Source organism: Sciurus carolinensis, chromosome 5 (assembly GCF_902686445.1).
Source record: "Sciurus carolinensis chromosome 5, mSciCar1.2, whole genome shotgun sequence".
Taxonomy (NCBI): Eukaryota; Metazoa; Chordata; class Mammalia; order Rodentia; family Sciuridae; genus Sciurus; species Sciurus carolinensis.
Window position 1 is genome coordinate 10,343,064 of NC_062217.1, and position 18,200 is coordinate 10,361,263.

General features: G+C 41.9%; 1 protein-coding gene across 5 annotated transcripts in view; it reads left to right on the top strand.

Moving 5' to 3' along the window:
* Nucleotides 1-18,200, top strand: part of Nalcn (sodium leak channel, non-selective) — a 313,879-nt gene that overhangs the window by 201,536 nt on the left and 94,143 nt on the right. For all 5 annotated transcript variants that reach the window (XM_047553611.1, XM_047553608.1, XM_047553613.1 and 2 more), the window contains exon 15: nucleotides 7,478-7,552. In XM_047553611.1, coding sequence (XP_047409567.1) covers nucleotides 7,478-7,552 — 75 coding nt within the window. The remainder of the gene's footprint in view (nucleotides 1-7,477; nucleotides 7,553-18,200) is intronic.

The following is an 18,200-nucleotide window of genomic DNA, read 5'->3' on the forward strand; positions in this document are numbered from 1 at the left end:
CAAGGTTGTGAGCATTGATCAGATCCCTGCTGTGCTTCATTGTGTACTTGTGTACTTGAAAATAGTAAAAAAAAATAGAAATTACCTATAAAGTTCACAATCGAGAAAGGAAGAAGATTAAAGGTGACTCTTAGCTAAAGGCTACCTCTGAGCAATGTAAAAGGAAAAGAAAACTAAAAAGTGAACTTGAGGAAAACAAACGAAAATGAAAAGATATATATATGAGTGAGGTTGTGAATATATGCAGAGTTAAAGAGAAAGCAAAATAGTTTATATTGCTACAGTGATAGAAATCTTACTGGAGTAAATTCATTCCAAATGATAAGGCTGCCCTCTGGCCAAAAGAAACCATAACTTTCAGTAGCCTGAGCCCTGCAAACCCCAAAGTGTGTCTTAGTGTCCAGAGAGCCGGACAGAGCCATTGAAGAAATAATTATGCTTGTAAACATGACTATTTCAGTCATTTGCTGACTTTTTCTGAAATATATTGTTGGTAAATGGAAGAAAACAAGTTTGACTATATGCAGTTAAATGTATAAAATTTAAAACAGCAAGTGCTTCTCAAACCCTTAGCTCAGGAGAATCTGGGCTTTCTCTGGACAATGTGAAAAGTGGAAGGTGGGAAAGGAGGCCTTGGAGAAAGAGTCCTAAGGGATCAGATGGTGGCCAAACACTGGGAGAGAAGCCTCTGGAACCTGGAAATTTGCTTCGGAAATCCACTAAGCACAAAGATCAAAATTCCACTGACATGTCCTTATGTCATTCATAAAAATTCTAGAGAACTCCCAGGCTTCAGGGGGCCTGATATGTGGTATTTTCCACACAGAAAGCATTGTCAATGCTGAAAATACCCTAGGAATGGGCATTATAGTCTGAGGAGAAGAAAGAATTAGATTCCTGAAATATTTTGCTATTCTCCACTTTTTTCACTGAAATCACTTCTTCTTCATGTATCCATATTGATCATAAAATATGACTACATTAAATCAGCTGAATACTCCACAACAGAACAGAGAACAGGTACTTTGTTGAATACTAATCTAACCAAATATATAATACATGGAATAAAGAAAGGGAATTTACTTAGTTATGCACAAACTAAACACCTTTCTGTTGAAAGTACATGTGTATTTTAACCATGTTCAAGAGGAATCAAGGCCTTTTTCCCACTGAAATTGTCTGGTTGAAAAAACAAAGACTGATGTAGTATGCTGGGTTATATTCTAAATTGAAATATTGTATAAATCTGAAAAAGAAGTGAAGCAAAGCCGATTGCATAACTTAGAACTGGCAGCATATAAAAGTATTTCATGTACATGATGAAGCTCTTGTGATTTGATGTGGCAAGTCCCTGTAAAATTCTTCATCACATCACTAAGAGCTTCATATACACCTGTAAACCCTTTGGGCACAGCATATGTGGTACCTTCCCTAACACCAACTGAAGTAAGAGGCAGATGTCCCTGTAATGGGTCCAGACTATCCATGAGCCTTACCTCAGCCTTCCATAAAATCAGAACCAACAAAAGCACTCCGAGATCTGGGGAACGATTCCTGCTTTCAGAAGGAGGATTTGTCACTCATTTGCATGGCTTGGAGCCATGTGAGTGGCCAGCACCAGGCCAGCCAGCCCCCTCAGACCAACTGCTCACTGGTTTTGTAAGAAAAGAATGCATCACTGACAAAGTAAATCGAGGATGATGGACACTGAGCTGCCAGCCTCCTCCCATCTCTATTTCTTGATCACAGTGGTTATTGTCACCTTCTTCAAGTCTGAGAAAAGAACTCCGAAGTAATTCTCACTTCCTGGCAATCAGCTGCCGATTCACTCTGCTCTCCTGGATCTTCTGTGTCCCTTCCAGAGAGACTAGCTCGGTCCTGGCTTTGTTCATCTTTCACCCTGGGTGCCAAGCTGTCACCTTATCACAGAGTCCTATACTAGGGACATGGAGACAAAGATAAGCCAAAGGTCCACGTCCAAACACAGCTTCAGCAGGAACTCAAGATGCACCCACATTTTTACTCATTTCTGTTTTTAACTAGTTTCTCATTTTGCTCTCCTGTGTCATGTTAATGGAACAATGGAAGCTAAACATTCAAAGATCTCCATTGGATGAAATCAGGTTTAACACTAGCTTAGTGCAAACTTTCACCTTTCTCTTATATTAGCCTTAAATTTGTTACCAATGACCTCCCACAACTGACTTTTCTCCATCCCGTAACTTTGGAGCTCCTAATGCAAAGTCCGATAAGCATTTCCCTAGGAAAGCCAAAGGTTTTCCCGTATGAGTCTTGCCTTCTCCCATCTACCACAAAAATCAGGTGTACCATGACAAGATGACCAGGCAGCGATTACCCAAGTCTGCCTCTGCTCTGCCGGGAGGTGAGGGTGGCTTTTTTCTCTTTGCTCTGAGAGGAATGTATAAAATACACTGTTAATTTTTAGAACAAGGAAAGAAGCATTCTGCAACTCATCACATCTTGTCGAACTGCATTCCACACCATCTAGTTACTGTTTCAAAGAGCCAGGCTGAAAAGGCATTAATAGAAAAACAAACAAAAACCCAGAATTTTTGAAAAGAAAAACAACAGAGAAGAAACTGAACTTTTCACATTCAACTCTTATAACCTCCCTCTCATTTTCCTGACTGTCTGTGGCACTCAGGGAACTGCCTACCCTGACCCCACCTCCCAGCTTCTCCAGCATCCTCCCTGGAAGGGGGACTGAGCCAGCCACCTGCTCTCAAGCCACCTGGAAGGCCTTTATTACACTCTCCTTCTGCCAAAAGCAACCTTCTCCTGGGCACATCAGTTCCTTTGTAGTACAACCTTGGTGTCTTTATCCGTGTTTCACATTCTTTTTTTTTTTTTTTTTTTTTGTGGTGCTGGGGATTGAACCCAGGGCCTTGTGCTTGCCAGGCAAGCACTCTACCAACTGAGCTATCTCCCCAGCCCTCACATTCTTAAATAAGGTGTTCCATGCACCCACAGGGCACTCAGAAACCTAAATGCTCAGGGATTACAGAACTTAGTTTGTGATGCTTGAGATGCTCCGTTGCCCTACCTACCTCTGCTCGAGTTTTCCATCAGTTGTCAGCATTTCCAGGGGAAGTGGGGATGTTTCCTCGGCTGGGTATGATGCAGGGAGTGTGACCTTAGACAGTGGGTGCACCATACCCAGGAGCAGGAGCAGTGTGGACTTCCAGCTGAGTGGGTTTCAGTGACTGAGACCTGACCCCACTTCTTACCTGGACTTGCAAAAGAAATATGATGAGGACAACCTGGCAGAGTTGGGTAGCTACAGGAGTAGTCTAGGTAGAGAGAGATCCAGAAAGCTCTCTGAAAAGCAAGTCTCCCTTAATGTTTAATGGCAAAACTTCCAAACTTTTCTGAGCATGAGGGCTGGTATATCTGATGTTGGAACAGCAGCCCAAGCCAAAGACCACAGAGTAGAGTGAGTTGAATTGGGTCCAAAAAGATATGTCTGTGCCACAACCCCTGGAACCTGTGAATGTGGCCTTATTGGAAAACTGATCTTTGCAGATGTAATTAAATTAAGGATCTTGTGATGAGATCATCCTGGATTATCTGGATGGGTCATAAATCCAATGAAAAAAATGTTCTTGTATTAGTATTTCTTTGCTGTGACTAAAAGACCTGATGAGAATCACGCAGAGAAGGAAATATTTATTGGGACTCATGGTTTCAGAGGTTCAATTCATGTTCAGCTGACTCCATTGCTCTGGGCCTCAGAGAGGCAGAGCATCATGGTGGAAGGCGAAAGCTACTCAGCTCATGCAGCTCATGGCAACTGGAAAACTGAGATGGAAAGGGAAAGGGGCCAGGGACTGATGTAGGCCGAGGAACTGCCCCCAGTGACATACTTCCTCCAACCACACCCCACCTGCTACCGTTGCCACCCAGTATTTCATTAAATAATTAATCAATGAAATGGATTGATCAACTGGTTGAGGTTACAGCTGTCATAATCATTTCATCTCTGAACATTACTACATTGGAGATCATGTTACCAACACGAGAGCTTTTCAGGAGATGCTTCATATCCAGATCGTAACAGTTTTTACAAGAGATCCAAGAAGACAAGACACAGGATGAAAGAATAGAAGGCCTGTGAAGATGGATTCAGAGACTGGTTATGTAGTGAGAAGCCAGGGAATGCCTGCAGCTCTCAGAAGCTGGAAGAGGCAAGGAAGGATTCTCCCCTGAAGTCTTTGGAGGACGTGTAGGTCCTGTTCATGACTTGATTTTGGACTTTCACCCTCCAGAACTGTGATAGAATAAATGTCTTAATTTAAGCCACTAAGTGTACACATTTTATTGCAGTAACTCTCAGAAACTCACAATGGGTATTGCTGGGAATAAGAGTTTTCCAGAGCTGAGGTGGTGGCCTCATTGGCAGATGGAAAGCCTAGAGCCCTTGAAACAAGCGTCATCGTCCCCTGCTGGGGGACCATGCCTTACTCAGCTCAGAGTGGACCAGGTGCCAGAGGGTGCACACATCCTTGATTGGACCACCCCTAAAGAAAAGGAACATTTCTTCAAATGTTGTTGAGATCTAGAGAACTAAGTTGGATTCTTATAGCAATACTATGTCTTCAGTCATCAGAAATGAAGGAATTATGAACTAAATTAAACAGGTATAGAACAGTCAAGAAAATTATTTTCACATATATAAATTTGTCTATGTATTTTTATATAGATTATACTACCCATTAGGTTTTTGAAGGAAGATTTAATGAAAAGCAACAGCTATAATTTTTTGCACTCTTATTATCACATCCATAAGATTTTATAATTGAGAGCATCGAAACTCATCTTTGGCTAGTGACTGCCACGCAGCTGGTAACTGTTTGTTAACCAAGGTCTCAGACCCAGCGTCAGTCGGTCCTCCCCCTTACCAGGCTGCTGAGTGTGTCCGCTGGATTCGATTACAAACTCCACGGCTGAGAGTGCAGTGTCGCTGTGTGTTCCTGACCAGGCAGGGCCCGACACAGGCACGGAGTCTGAGCGAGTTTGTTGTTAATCGGATAACATAACCTCACGGTCCTTAAGTAGCCCAGCATCTGTCCAGTGTTGGGGAAATAATTAAAAGCAAAACCTCCTGCCAACCTAGAAAACCTCTCCGTAAAGGTAGAAAAGGACGAAAACAGTTTCATTATTGAAGAAGCATCAAGCCAGGCGGCGAAGGGCATCACCAGCCACCTGCTGAAAGTGGCAAGGTTGGGAGAAATGCCACCCTTTTGTGCCGCCAAATTGCATTCATGTTCTTGAGATAAAAATAGCTGGTCCTCAAGTAAGAAGACTCGACAGTACCATTTGTTAAATATAGTTCATCCTAAATTTACCTGGTGATCGCAGCGGCCATCTGTGGGAGTTGATTGCCTCATCCAAAGGGAAAATTAAACTTCTAGCTCTGTGACAAGTAGGTAGTTTTACAGCTTGGCAACCAGGTGCCTGGGTTCGACTCCAGCCCTCCCACGAGAAAGGGACATGGGGCACTAACTTTCTTGACGTTTATTCATCTTTCAAAGAGAGAGCCCCAGTCCTTAAGAAAACATTCCTGGATTATAAACCAGCGAGTAGCTTATTTAGATTTTAAAAAGATTCACATACATCTCAAAGGGAAAAAAGCACATTTAGAGTTTTCTACAGGAAGAGAAACTATCTTCCATTTTTCCCCCATTAAGCATTTTTTTTTTCATTTTATATGTGCATTTGCACTTTTCCTGGAGAGAGAGAGAAAACCCAGTTAAATCAGGACCCAGCAATCCAGGCCCTGGTCAAGTGCCAGTGAGCGGCACAGTGGGTGGCTAGGGTAGCCTCTGTGTGGGGAGACTGCAGTGGGCGCCTCAGAGTAGGCGGTGAGGACACAGCGAAAGGTGGATTCCAGCCCTGATGTGACCGTTATCACTGAGATTGTGGGAAAGAGGTGAAACTTGGAGCGACGTGTGAAATGTCCAGTGTAGAATAATGCCTGCTTCAGGGTAAGCCCGTGGTGAGGCAGACTCAGAGGCTGGAAAGCCCCGGGCTGGACCTTCTGATTCCTCTTCACATTCTGGTAGGACCCCAAAGGACATGGCTATTAAGAAGAAGAATGCTGGCACTTGTCCCCAGCCAAGCATAGCCGGCCACAGGCCTTTCCCTTGTTATACACTCACTGAACTCAGAAAAGAGCTCGTCTTTGACTTCTGCATAATCATCTCTGATATTAAAAGTCAAACCGAATTTCCTCAACTCTTACCATCATGCTCAACCATCTCCTACTAACAAATGAGAATAATTTGTTCAGAGGGAAATATCATGAAATTAAAAAGGGAGGGAATCTTATTCACTACACAAAGGTTCACACTATTTGCGTTTCTAAAGTAACCACCTTCTTAGCATCATGTCCATTATTCCTTTTTATACATAGTTGAATTTCCACCATATATGCTCTTAATTTAATATTGCAATGTATTTTCCAACCTTGTAAAAATTTGTGAATTGCATTAGTTATCTTTTTCTTTGAAACAAATCACCCATATGTTAGAAGTTTCCTAACAAATAAACCTTTACCGTCTCAGTTTCTGCCACCTGGGACAGACTTGGCTGAGTGTTTCTAGTTCTGGGTCTCACGAGGTCATAGTTGAGATGTTGGCTGGGCTTTCCTGGGGCCGGAGCATCTACTTCCAAGACAGGCACTCTCATGACTGCTGGAGAGGTCTCAGTTGTTGCTAGGAGCCTCAGTTGATTGCCTCCTGGTCTTTACACAGGACTACTGGAAGGTCCTCACAACGTGGTACCTGGCCTTCACCTGAAAGGTGATACAAGAGAGGCACCATGAAGCCTCAGTGTCTTTTTTCACTTCACCTCACTCATTGCATGCTGTCTTTTCCACACCCTCCTGGTTGCAGTCAGCCATGTTCAGAGTAGGAGGGGACCATTGGAGGGTGACCACAGCAGAGGCTGGGAGGAGCCATAGGAGCTCATCTTGGAGATGAGCCACCACCATGGGATTATCAACAGCTAGCTGCATCTTGTAGACCCCTGTGATTGTGCTAGCAATGAATGCAAGGCTAGGGATTATTTCCAGCATTTCATTATAACAAATAACTCTCTGACACACACCTTTGCATATCAAGCTTTCCAAAGTACTTCAGATGACTTTCTCAGGTTGGAGTCTCTGAGGTGTGACTGTTGGATTAGGGGGGAAAAAAAAAAAACTTAATTCTTTTAAAATTGTCTTCACACACACAAAAAATATTTTATATTGTTTATTTCAGCCAACATATGCATTTGCTTTTATGTCTTTGTGACAAATGCCTTAAAATACCTATGTAAGGATTCACAACGTATGCTTATTTTTCACTGAATGAATTCTATATATGATATATTTTAGGTAGATATTCTACATTATATAATATTTTGTTACTTATGGCACATGGGTTTTTTTCTTTGTTATTTAACCATTTTATAGATCCTCCTGAGTTTGTTTGTTGCTGTTATTTTGGACAACTTAGAACTTGATGAAGATCTAAAGAAGCTTAAACAAGTAAGTAATGGATGGGGGACTTAAAACCTGCATTTTAAAAATAAGGGCAAACTGTGTGCTTGAGTAACATTAAAAGTTTGAGCTTCAAAGTAAAAAATAATAGAATTTAATAAGTGAAGTCAGTCCAAGTAGGAAAAATGTTCTTTTTCAGTTTAACTTTAATAACAACATAGGAGATTTCTACTACTTTATAAATATCTTAGGAATAATTTTAGATTATTACTTTCAGGTAAAAAAAAAATGATAGGTATAGTTTAATAAGTTGGATTTGTAGACCATTCTCCCTCTGTCATTGAATGAAGGTTGTCTGGAAATCAGATGCCACAGGGCCAGCTTGCCAGTTATCCTAACTCTGTGTAATACTTTTGATCATCATCACCCTATCATAAAATATGGAACATCAACTTAGCTAACCTCTAGGCACTAAAAGAGAATTTGGTCTGCATGCCCATAGGAATTGGAAGAAATTTTAAAGAATAAATGATCAAGCATGTGCCCAGTTGTGTATGCAAACAGACTGTGTGTCATGGCTGGGGGAATTGTATCCAATACATGGACTTGGGAATGTGTGAAGTGTATGTCCCCAATAGCAGAAAGATGATAAGGTGTGCCAGCCATTCCCAAGGTTTCTGTGGCATGGAGCAGAGTGGGCTTCGGTGGTTAGCTGGTGAGAGAGGGGTGCTCTGGGAGGATTTTCTTGGATCGCCAACATGCAAGAATAGTTGACATGTTAATAGAAACACAGCTCTGAAACAATCTTGTTGCAATTATATGAAGGCCCTGCACATTCAGAATTTTCAGAAGTTGTCTATTTTTAATAGAACAGGGGGAAAAAAGTAAGATTTCCGTAATTATTTAAAAATACCTCTAATGGTCACTTTAGGTATTTTATTATATTACTCTTATACCTCCAAAACCACTGATTTTAAGCAAGGGTATCAATAAGGAAAAAAAAAAAGTGGATATGAAGATTCCTGCCATGAGTATACTGAGCAAGATACTGAGTTCCTTTCTGTCCTGGAACTGTGCAGGCATATGGTTCTGTGGTGGAGATGACTTCTCCAGATCTTTTCAGTTTGTGACAGCAGTGATAAGTTCTTCAAATGTGAGTTGGGAAGCTCTTCTAGGCCATTGATGCAAAAGCTTTATGTGGCTCCTAGTTGTAGAAAAATATGCAATGTGTCAGTACAAAATTGAAATTCATCAACCATATAATTTGACATGACCAATAAAAATCTGCAGCTGTAGAAACTCTTCAGACCATGCTTTTCAAATCTGGTATTAGATATGGGTTTTCCTATCTACTGTGTTTATTATGCAGAGAATTTGAATATCCCTGATATACTACATTAAAATGTGTATTCTACACATAAAATGAAAATATTCTAGTTTTTTCTAACTGCTGCTGCTGCCAGATTCAATGTGATATTAAATAACCATTGGCTAAGTAAAATGCTACATAGTTTCAGCCCACATTAAAATAGGCTTTCTGCTAGAAAGCAGTAAAATAAATTTTTATGCAGCAATATTTTTGAATTTATGAATTCAAATCTAAGAATATTTTGCAGTGTTGATTTTTTTTAGTGTTTTAATTTATTTATGTACACATATATGCATAGTCTATTTAAATTTTTTTACTTTTTATTTTAGGTGTTCATATATCCAACTGTTACTTTAGGCATTTCATTTTATTTTTATCTGACACCAGGGGAAAACTAACAGAAAAGCAGAACTGTAATTGGCATCTGAATTTCTTTCTCAATTATGAAGTTTAATAAACATGTGGCTCTTCAATTTTGCTACATATTATTAGTTACAAAATGACTTTTATTTAGATATTTGCAGGGTATTAGTGAAGTTTGTGTTTCTGGAAATTCTGTGCATCAGAACTGATTATTCAATTGTGCAAGTCCACCTTTTGGAGTATTTTCTTTGAATAAGTAAAGATATTTGGGCATTGAAAACTCCAACCCTAAACAAAGCAACAATTCCATTTTCGCTACTACTTTTCACATTGCTCTTTGTTCACAAATGGACTGAAACGACATGTCTGTTGAATTCTTCTATTACTCTCATTCCTGAAACTCATTGAATTTTACATTTGGAATCCATAGAAGCAAATATCACTATTCTAAATGAAAATGTTCCAAGTTCAGTTCACTTTCTTCCATTCTGCATAAGAAATTTCTGTCATTTCATTGGTGTTAACAATTGCATCATGTTTTGTGTCCTTGGTTTTCCTTATATTCAGTGATCTTGGCTTTTGAGGTAGAACAATTGCAAGAATGCACACACATACACACACACGCACGCACAAGCATGTGTACATGCACTTTCACACTGTGTTCACAATCATGCAGACACTTCTTTTAAATCTCTAATTAAAACATTGCATGAAATGTTTGTGTATTTAATTTTCCATGTATAGAGGTCCAACCCCCAAGATTTAAATGTGTAGAGTCTACTTTTACTATCCCACATGGTGAAAGGAATTCAGTAAATGTTGAGGGGAAGTGTTTTATTTTCCTAATGTTTCAAGTTCCAGAAAGTACTACATATCCCACATTCAGTATTTGCTATTTGAAATTTTGACTTCTTAAATCTTTTATTATTTTTACCCTTTGGTAGGTTTACATAGCTATGGCAGTATTGGCTGTATGCTTGCTCAGTGCCAAGTGCTTGTTATATCCACTTCCTATTCAAAACAACCACACAATACAGATATTATTATTATGTCCGTATTACAGATGAGGAAGGTAAGTCACAGAGAAGTTAAGTAACATGTCCATGGTCATGCAGCTAACAAAGGACAGAGTTAGGATTTGAACCTAGGCAATTTGAACCAAAAGCCTAGACTCTTCGTGGGTAAACTATGTTGAAGCAAGCTAAAGTCATATTATGAGTGATACGTGTAGTGGAGGTGCTTGCTGATAAAACTGTTAATTTTTCAAATAAATATTTGATGCTCTAGATGACAGTGCCACTGTTATACTCACCAAGTAACTATTGAGCTAAGGCTCTGTTTTCTGAGGAATGAAGGTAATTTAAACAACAAAGTCATGAAAACTCTCCAAAATAGTCATTTGTTTCCCTTTAAAAATTAGATGCTCTAGTCAGAGGCACGGGGGGTGGACTGCTAATGAGAAACCATCCGTCAGGGTTGTGACCTTCTGGAGCAGCGGCCCACCTCGGACAGACACCTGACACACCTGCAGCAAGTCAGCATTGTAGTGAGTCCGCCAGAGATCTCCGTGAATATGTGTAAAAAGAAAACAATGAATGTGCTAAAACACAGAAGTTGGTTCATAGGTATTTTTCAAGAGGAATGGGAGTCTGTGCCAGTCACCTCTAAAACAGAAGCTGAACAGGGAGCCCCTCGAGGGCTGGACAAGGGGGAAAGCATTTTCCATGCTCGGGGAGGAAAGAGCAACCAGAAGCCGGAGGAGGTGGCTGAACGCTCAGACTCAGAGGCAGCTAGAATGGAGAAGCGAGAAGAGAAGAAGGGAAGCCAGAAACCCTTCAAGATGAGATGCGCAAGGGACGTGTGTGAATGGACCCCAGTGTAAGGGCAGACACGTGGCCACATGGAGTGGGGCATGTGATGAGGCCAGGAGCCAAGGACCCCAGATTCCCGGCTGAGGACTCCCAGGGGCAGCCATGTCCTGCATGGCCAGCGACTGGGGACCTTCTCTTCCTTCAGTGGTCATCTTTCCCCACCACTCTCCTTTACAGCCTCCTTCCACTTCAGAGGACAGTGTCCAGCCGGGGACTGCTGACCTCCGCGGGTTCTCACGGGAAGCTGTGGAGCCAGTGGGCCATTTTTAGCCCTTGAGGAAGCCTCCAGGGTACTCTGCGCTTACCCACTGGGAGACCAGTGCTCACTAAGATGTCACCTCAGTACTCGCAGCCAGAAATCCACGAGTCCTGGGAGGCAGCACCGTGTCCTTGATGCCAAAGCTCCGAGGTCTCCTTGTATTTGCTTTCTTTAAAAACAAAACAAAAGAGTGGTGACGAATTTCTTATTGCTTGATCAAAGCATGGAAAAAGGTGTTTTTGCTTGTTTGTTTTTAAGCTGGGATTCAGAGGGGAAGTAAGAGATCTTGGGGAAAAAGTTAGAGAGAGGTTCTGGTGTAAGGTGCCCGTTTCTGTCACCCCTCTCCAAGGTGTCACCAGTCATTGTCATCATGGTCACACCTGTGCTTTTCTCTTGTCACTCCTCAAGATAAAAGTCACCCCAAATCCAAACTGCTCTAAGATTTCACCTCGCTCCAGTCAGAATGGCAATTACCAAGAATGCAAGCAACAATGAATACTGGTGAGGTTTCGGGGAAAAGGCACACTCGTACATGGCTGGTGGGGTTGCAAATTAGTGCAGCCACTTTGGGAAGCAGTATGGAGAGTCCTCAGAACACTTGGAATGGAATCACCATTTGACCCAGCTATCCCACTCCTCAGTTTATATCCAAGGACTTAAAATCAGCATACTACAGTGACACAGCCACATAGATGTTTATAGCAGCTCAACTCACAATGGCTGAACTATGGAACCAACCTGGGTGTCCCTCAATAGATGAATGGATAAAGAAAATGTGATATATATACACACACACACACACACACACACACACACACACACACAATGGAATATTATTCAGCCTTAAAGAAGAATGAAATTATGCATTCACCGGTAGGTAAATGGATGGAACTGGAGAATATCATGCTAAGCAAAATAAGCCAATCCCAAAAAACAAATGCTGAATGTTTACTCTGATATGCGGCTGCTAATTCATAATAAGATTGGGAAGCTAAGAAAGAATAAAGTTACTTTGGATTAAGCAGAGGGGAGTGAGGAGAGGGAAGGGGTGTGGGGGTAGGAAGGATAGTAGAATGAATTGGACATTATCGCCCTATGTGCATATATGACCACATGACCAGTGGGGTTCTACATCATGTACAACCAGGAGAATGAGAAGTTATACTCCATTTATGTGTGATGTGTCAAAGCGCATTCTACTGTCATGTAGAACTAATTAGAACAAAAAAAAAAAAAAAAAAAAAAAAGATATACTGGGCTGGGATTGTGGCTCAGTGGTAGAGTGATTGCCTGGCATGTATGAGGCCCAGGATTCGATTCTCAGCACCACATAAAAATAAATAAATAAAATAAAGGTCCATTGACAACTAAAAAAATATTTTAAAAGAAAAAAAGATATACCCTTATAAAACAGTACAATAAACAAATCACCCCAACCCTGCATCCATGCACAGTTCCTCTGTTTCTTCCCTTGTGTGTAGGATTTAAGGCACAATAGATCCCTAGCATAATAGCACTCTTTCATAATTGCCCTAATTTACATGACCCCATATCTAATTAAGTAGAGACTACTTTTCTCTTCCCAGCATCCCCTGACCCCAATATAGGACCCTGGAAATAAATAAATAAACAAATACACAGCACACACAGTTTTCTGCACACGATCAGAAAGGAAATTGGCTAGAAATGAGATTGTCTGTGAATGTGTGATTTTGGTGAGCTGCTAAGAAGGCCTATCCACTGGTATAGAAGCAAAACAAAAACAAAAATAAAAAGAACAAAATCTTGTCCCAGAACTATTCTCTGAACAGTTATGAGATGATAACCTTGAAGCTCCGTGGTAAGGACTCACACTAGGAAATGTGGGTGGAGTTTTGCAATTTTGAAAATGAAGAGAATTCTTTCAGCTCTAGTGATTTTTGCCAATGCAGTGCAAGAAAGATATAAAGGGTTTTCTTTCAAGCAGTATAACATCATTAAACTATGAGGAAAAAACCCACAGAGAAGCCTCAGGGAAAGAATCATTGAAAACAGAAGTGTAGATGTTCAGTTCAGATTAAATTGAAAGCTGTGAAATTAAAAATTGCTTCCCCTGCTCTTGTCCAGTCTCATTTGAATCCTAGTTCAGTGCAGTGACGTTCTGTCCTTGATGGAGTCCACTGCAGGGTAGCGGTGCATGTATACAGAAGTTTCTTGCTCTCATTAACTGGGACATTTTTTAGAAAAAAAAAAAAATCTTATATTCTTTTTTTATTTCCTTTCTTTTTTGTTTTTTCCTTTTCTTTTCCCTGTGGTACTAGGGATTGAACCGAGGGCTTCGTGCATGGTAGGCAAGTGCCTACCACTGAGCTACATCCTCAGCCCTTTTTTTTTTAAAATATGGTTAACTTTTTCTTTTGCTTTCCCCTGAGTGAGGGTTGATGTTACGTGTCAAGTCGGCTGGGGTAAGGGATGTCCTTGTAGCTGGTGGAACGGTATTGGGGCGCATCTGGGAGGTTGCTTCTGGAAGAGATTGCTATATGAACTGGTGGTCTGGATAAGGCAGATCCTCCTCCAAGTGCTGGCAAGCATTGGATGCTCCGAGGGTCCAAAGAGAAACAAAAGGTGGGGAAGGTGAGCCCCTCTCCCCCTGGCTTCCTAGTGGTGTCCCTCGGCCTTATCACACCTACGTGGGAACCTGCACCATCGCTGTTCGACTCTCAGGATGTCAAACTCTACCACTGGCTTCCTTGGGTCTCCAGCTTGCAGGTGGAAAATTAAGGACCTTTTCAGCCTCCATGATCCCACGAGCCAGCACCTTATGACAAATACGTATCCACTGGAGTTCTGACCAACGTCTTCTTACACCCTGACACTTTGATTTTCATATTTTGCCACCTGCATTGAGCTCATTCCAGATTCAGGGCCACATCAAGGAGACAGGGATGTTGCTGGAGATGCCACCCAGCCCCGGCTGCCCTCTCCTCGTCTGAATGGAACCATCCGTCTCCTCAGTGTCTTGTCAGCCTCCCAGGAATGAACTCAACCTAATGTGACTTAAAACTGAGACATAACTGTGTCATAAATGTGACATAACTGCTCGAATCATACAGGTAACTGCTGTACATAATGCTACCTGTTGAAAACTTCCTGGTACAGGGCACTTCATATCAGTTTATCAGATTTAATCCCGAAATATTCAAAACATCAAAACTGAAGTTCAGGGAAGAAAATTTCTTGCCCAGATTCACATAATTCCTAAGTGCCTGGGTTGGGAAAACGTGGCTGTCTAAACCAGAGTCCTTACCAGGAGACACCACGCTCAGACAAGCAGCTCTTCCATTCATGGTGAGAAGGATCTCGAGGTGGACTGAATGAGATGCTTATCCAGCTTGCAGATATGCGTGTTCTAAGCTATCCAGCTCGTAATCAGAATAGAGCTTAATGAGTCAGAAATCAGTATTGAATGGGGGTGGGGAGGAGAGTGGTGTAATTCAAATCCTAATGGCATGGGCCAAGACCATCTGAGATCTCTCTCATTGGCAGCCTAGAGACTGAATCTGCCCTTCTGTAAACCTGGGCTCTGGATATTCATGTATCATGTGCTACAGGTATCATGTTAGTGACCAAGGACATGTGATGACCAAGAGCTCTCTCTACCCTCAACTTGTGAGCTGGTGAGAGAAAGTAACAAATGGACACATTGAGTACAGGGGTTCACTTGAAAGTGGTCTGTGGTGGCACCAAGGCAGGCACAGAGACTTGAGTGGTCAGAGTCGGGAGCGAAGGACAGCTAAGGAAGTGAGGGTGAACTGCGGACCCTTTCCTCTCAGATCCTTAGGGTCTACATTTCCTGAGTTGCTGACTGATTCTTAGATATTATTTTTAGAGATTATTAACACCATTTACTACAGTGCTACCCAATCTTTTTCCATTGTGGTATGAATAGATAATGGTATTTGTACAACACCCTGGGGCAACAGTCAGAAACCACCACCTGGACACATCTGGTATCTAGGATTCCTGCTGCTCCAGGAAGCATCTGCTGTCCAGGAGTCAGAGGATCCGTACCCTGAAGAACCTACAACTCATTAGTAGTTGAGAGTTGGGAAACTCTGCATTTTGCCTAAAGCCTTCCAAGCTACTGAACCACTTAGAGCTACTCTTAATCTTCCAGTTGGAGGTGACTCTTCTGTTGTCAATTTACATATCACTGCCCATAAATTTCCATAATGTAGATCTCAAAAGATCATCTTATGTAGGATTTGATCTGCTATTTCTGAAATAGCTCCTTCAAAAAAAAAAGTCAGACCTTTTTAAATAATAAATTCTTATGTCACTAAGGCATGAACAGTAATAAGATTGGTTTAAAGAAGCGAAGTGGCTGAGAACTGTTTAAATCAAGGTTCAAACCAGGAAGTCACAGCAGAGGCTCAGAATTTGAGAATATCAATTATCAACATCAAGACAACACATTATAAGCATAGAAGTCAATGCAGAAAGTGGAAACTGCCAACTGGATTTTTCAGTCACTCAGGTAAAAGTCAGGGATTCCGGAAGTCAGACCACAACAGGAGAAGTACCTCTAAGAATTGATGTCCTCCTACTATGAACTGAATTGTGTCCCTCAGGAAAATGTAATGAAGCCCTCAGCACTTATAAATGTGACTTAATTGGAAATAAGTCTTTGCAGATGTAATGCAGTTAGCATCAGGTCATTAGAATGGACAGAATCCAATACGACTGGCGTCCTTAGAAGAACTTAGACAGACTTAGGGGAGAACACTATGTGGTGATGGGGACAGAGTTTGGAGTAATGTGTCTACATGGAACACTATGGATTGACGAGGTTCTAGAAGCTGGGAGAAGCTCACAGAGTGAACCCTCCCTCAGAACACCCTGTAGGAGCTCACCCTGCAGGCATCTTGACCTTAAGACTTCTAGTCCCCAGAATAGTGAGACAACAGCTTTCTGCCATTCTACCCACCAGATTCTGGTACTTTGTAGCAACAGCCTCAGGAAACTAGCACACTCGGAAGCCTCCTTTTCTGACCTCCACTAGCAGGACCCCTTGTGAAGCTGAGAAGTGGCATGCTGAGACCGTGGACAGCTGGAGCAAAGGATGCGCTTGGAATTCCAGGGCAACCAAAAGAAGTTTCTCAGAACTTGGAGGCACTTTCTTCTGCTGCGAATCAAGCAAATCCCAAAATTTTATAAAATTTGAAGTTTCTTGGAAGAAGAATTTCTATAAACCCTTCCAAAATTATTTGAGGTTAGTTAAGTCTCCTGCCTTGGAGGAGCATAAAACTGCACACCTGAGACTCTCTCTTCAACTTCACACAGGTGACTTGTTGGTTGTAGCATCATTTAATTGAGCTGGTTCAAAATGACATAATGTGGATTTCATAGCACTCTGCAAGGTAAACCTTCAAATTTTGTAAAGTGAAGTTTGGAGGGAAAAAACGCCCCGACGGGAGAAGATCAAACTCACTTACCTCGAGGTGAGCCACTCCTGAGCACTGAGGATGGTCTTCTGCTTTACTTCCTTTAATCAAGAGAACAGAACCTTTGAGAACAATGAGCTTGTGGCACTGGATCCTTTAAAACAGCAAGGTGGATGGTGCAGAGACACCCATGAGCACCTTTCTCTTTCCTAGCTCTTGTCACAGGCAGTGGGAGACTAGATTGTTCTGGCTCTAAGACAAAAAGTATGACCGTTGATTTGCAGACTTATGCAGCGTCTCACAGTTGTTGAATCCAAGAGGCCCTGTCATAGGTGTATTAGGACTCGTTGGGAGGAGCTGGAATAAGACTCACCCATGTAGACCTCGACACTAGACCTGAGTGCCTGGTCACTAGACGTGAGACGTCACTGCCAGCAGTCCTTGGATTCAACTTTCACACGGCCTGTCTAGTTCTTTCTTCTGAATAGTTGAAATACTTTTCCATTCTTCCCAAAGCATTTTCGCTATCCACTTGTTCATTTATTCATCAAAGACTTGAGCCCCTATAAGACACAGGACTGGACACAGGGAATTAAGAGTACACAAATGTACTCTGCTCTCAAGTCTAATTTGAATGCAAGTTGAGTGTTCCTTATCTGAAATGCTTGGGACTGGAAGTGTTCTGGGTTTTGGAATATTCGTATAGACTTTAGTGGTTGAGCAGCCCTGATTTGCTCAACTTGTATCTGCTGTGCCTTATTTGATCTGATGAGGTAGATCCTCCAGCCTCTGTATTGTCTTATACGATTGTTTTCTACCACTTTTAAGGATTTAAATTGATACCCAGCACCACCACCACCACCAGGTTCTGGTAAGGTCCTTTCCAGATCTCAGGTTTTCATCTGGAGAAGTCAGGAGCTGGCCTCGCTGGGCTGTTTCTAGCTACACTCACTGTGTCCAGATCTGTTGATTATGGTCAGTGTCTGTTGTGTTGCTGGTGTTCATGCTGTATGGGTTTTTTGATATATTTATTTATTTTATTTAATATTTTGTTTACACAATTTTATTTTTATGTGGTGCTGAGGATCAAACCCAGGGCCTCACACATGCTAGAAAAGTGCTCTACCACTGAGCCACAACCCCAGTCCTATGTATTTATTTCTGATATCTCCCCTGTTCCCCACTGTGAGCTTGCTCACAGCTGCCCACCTACCCAAACTCAGCCCCCCCATAGGCAACCTGAAGCTTTTGCCACTAGAGGGCGACAGCCACACCACAGGAAAGCTGGATGTCCCTGACTTGCCTGGCCGGCTCTGGCCACCACTGAGCCCAGTGTAAGACCTGGCCTCTCAGGACAGGAAGATTTTGTCAACCTAGGCAGTTTTACTATAATGAAAACCTGGGCACCTTA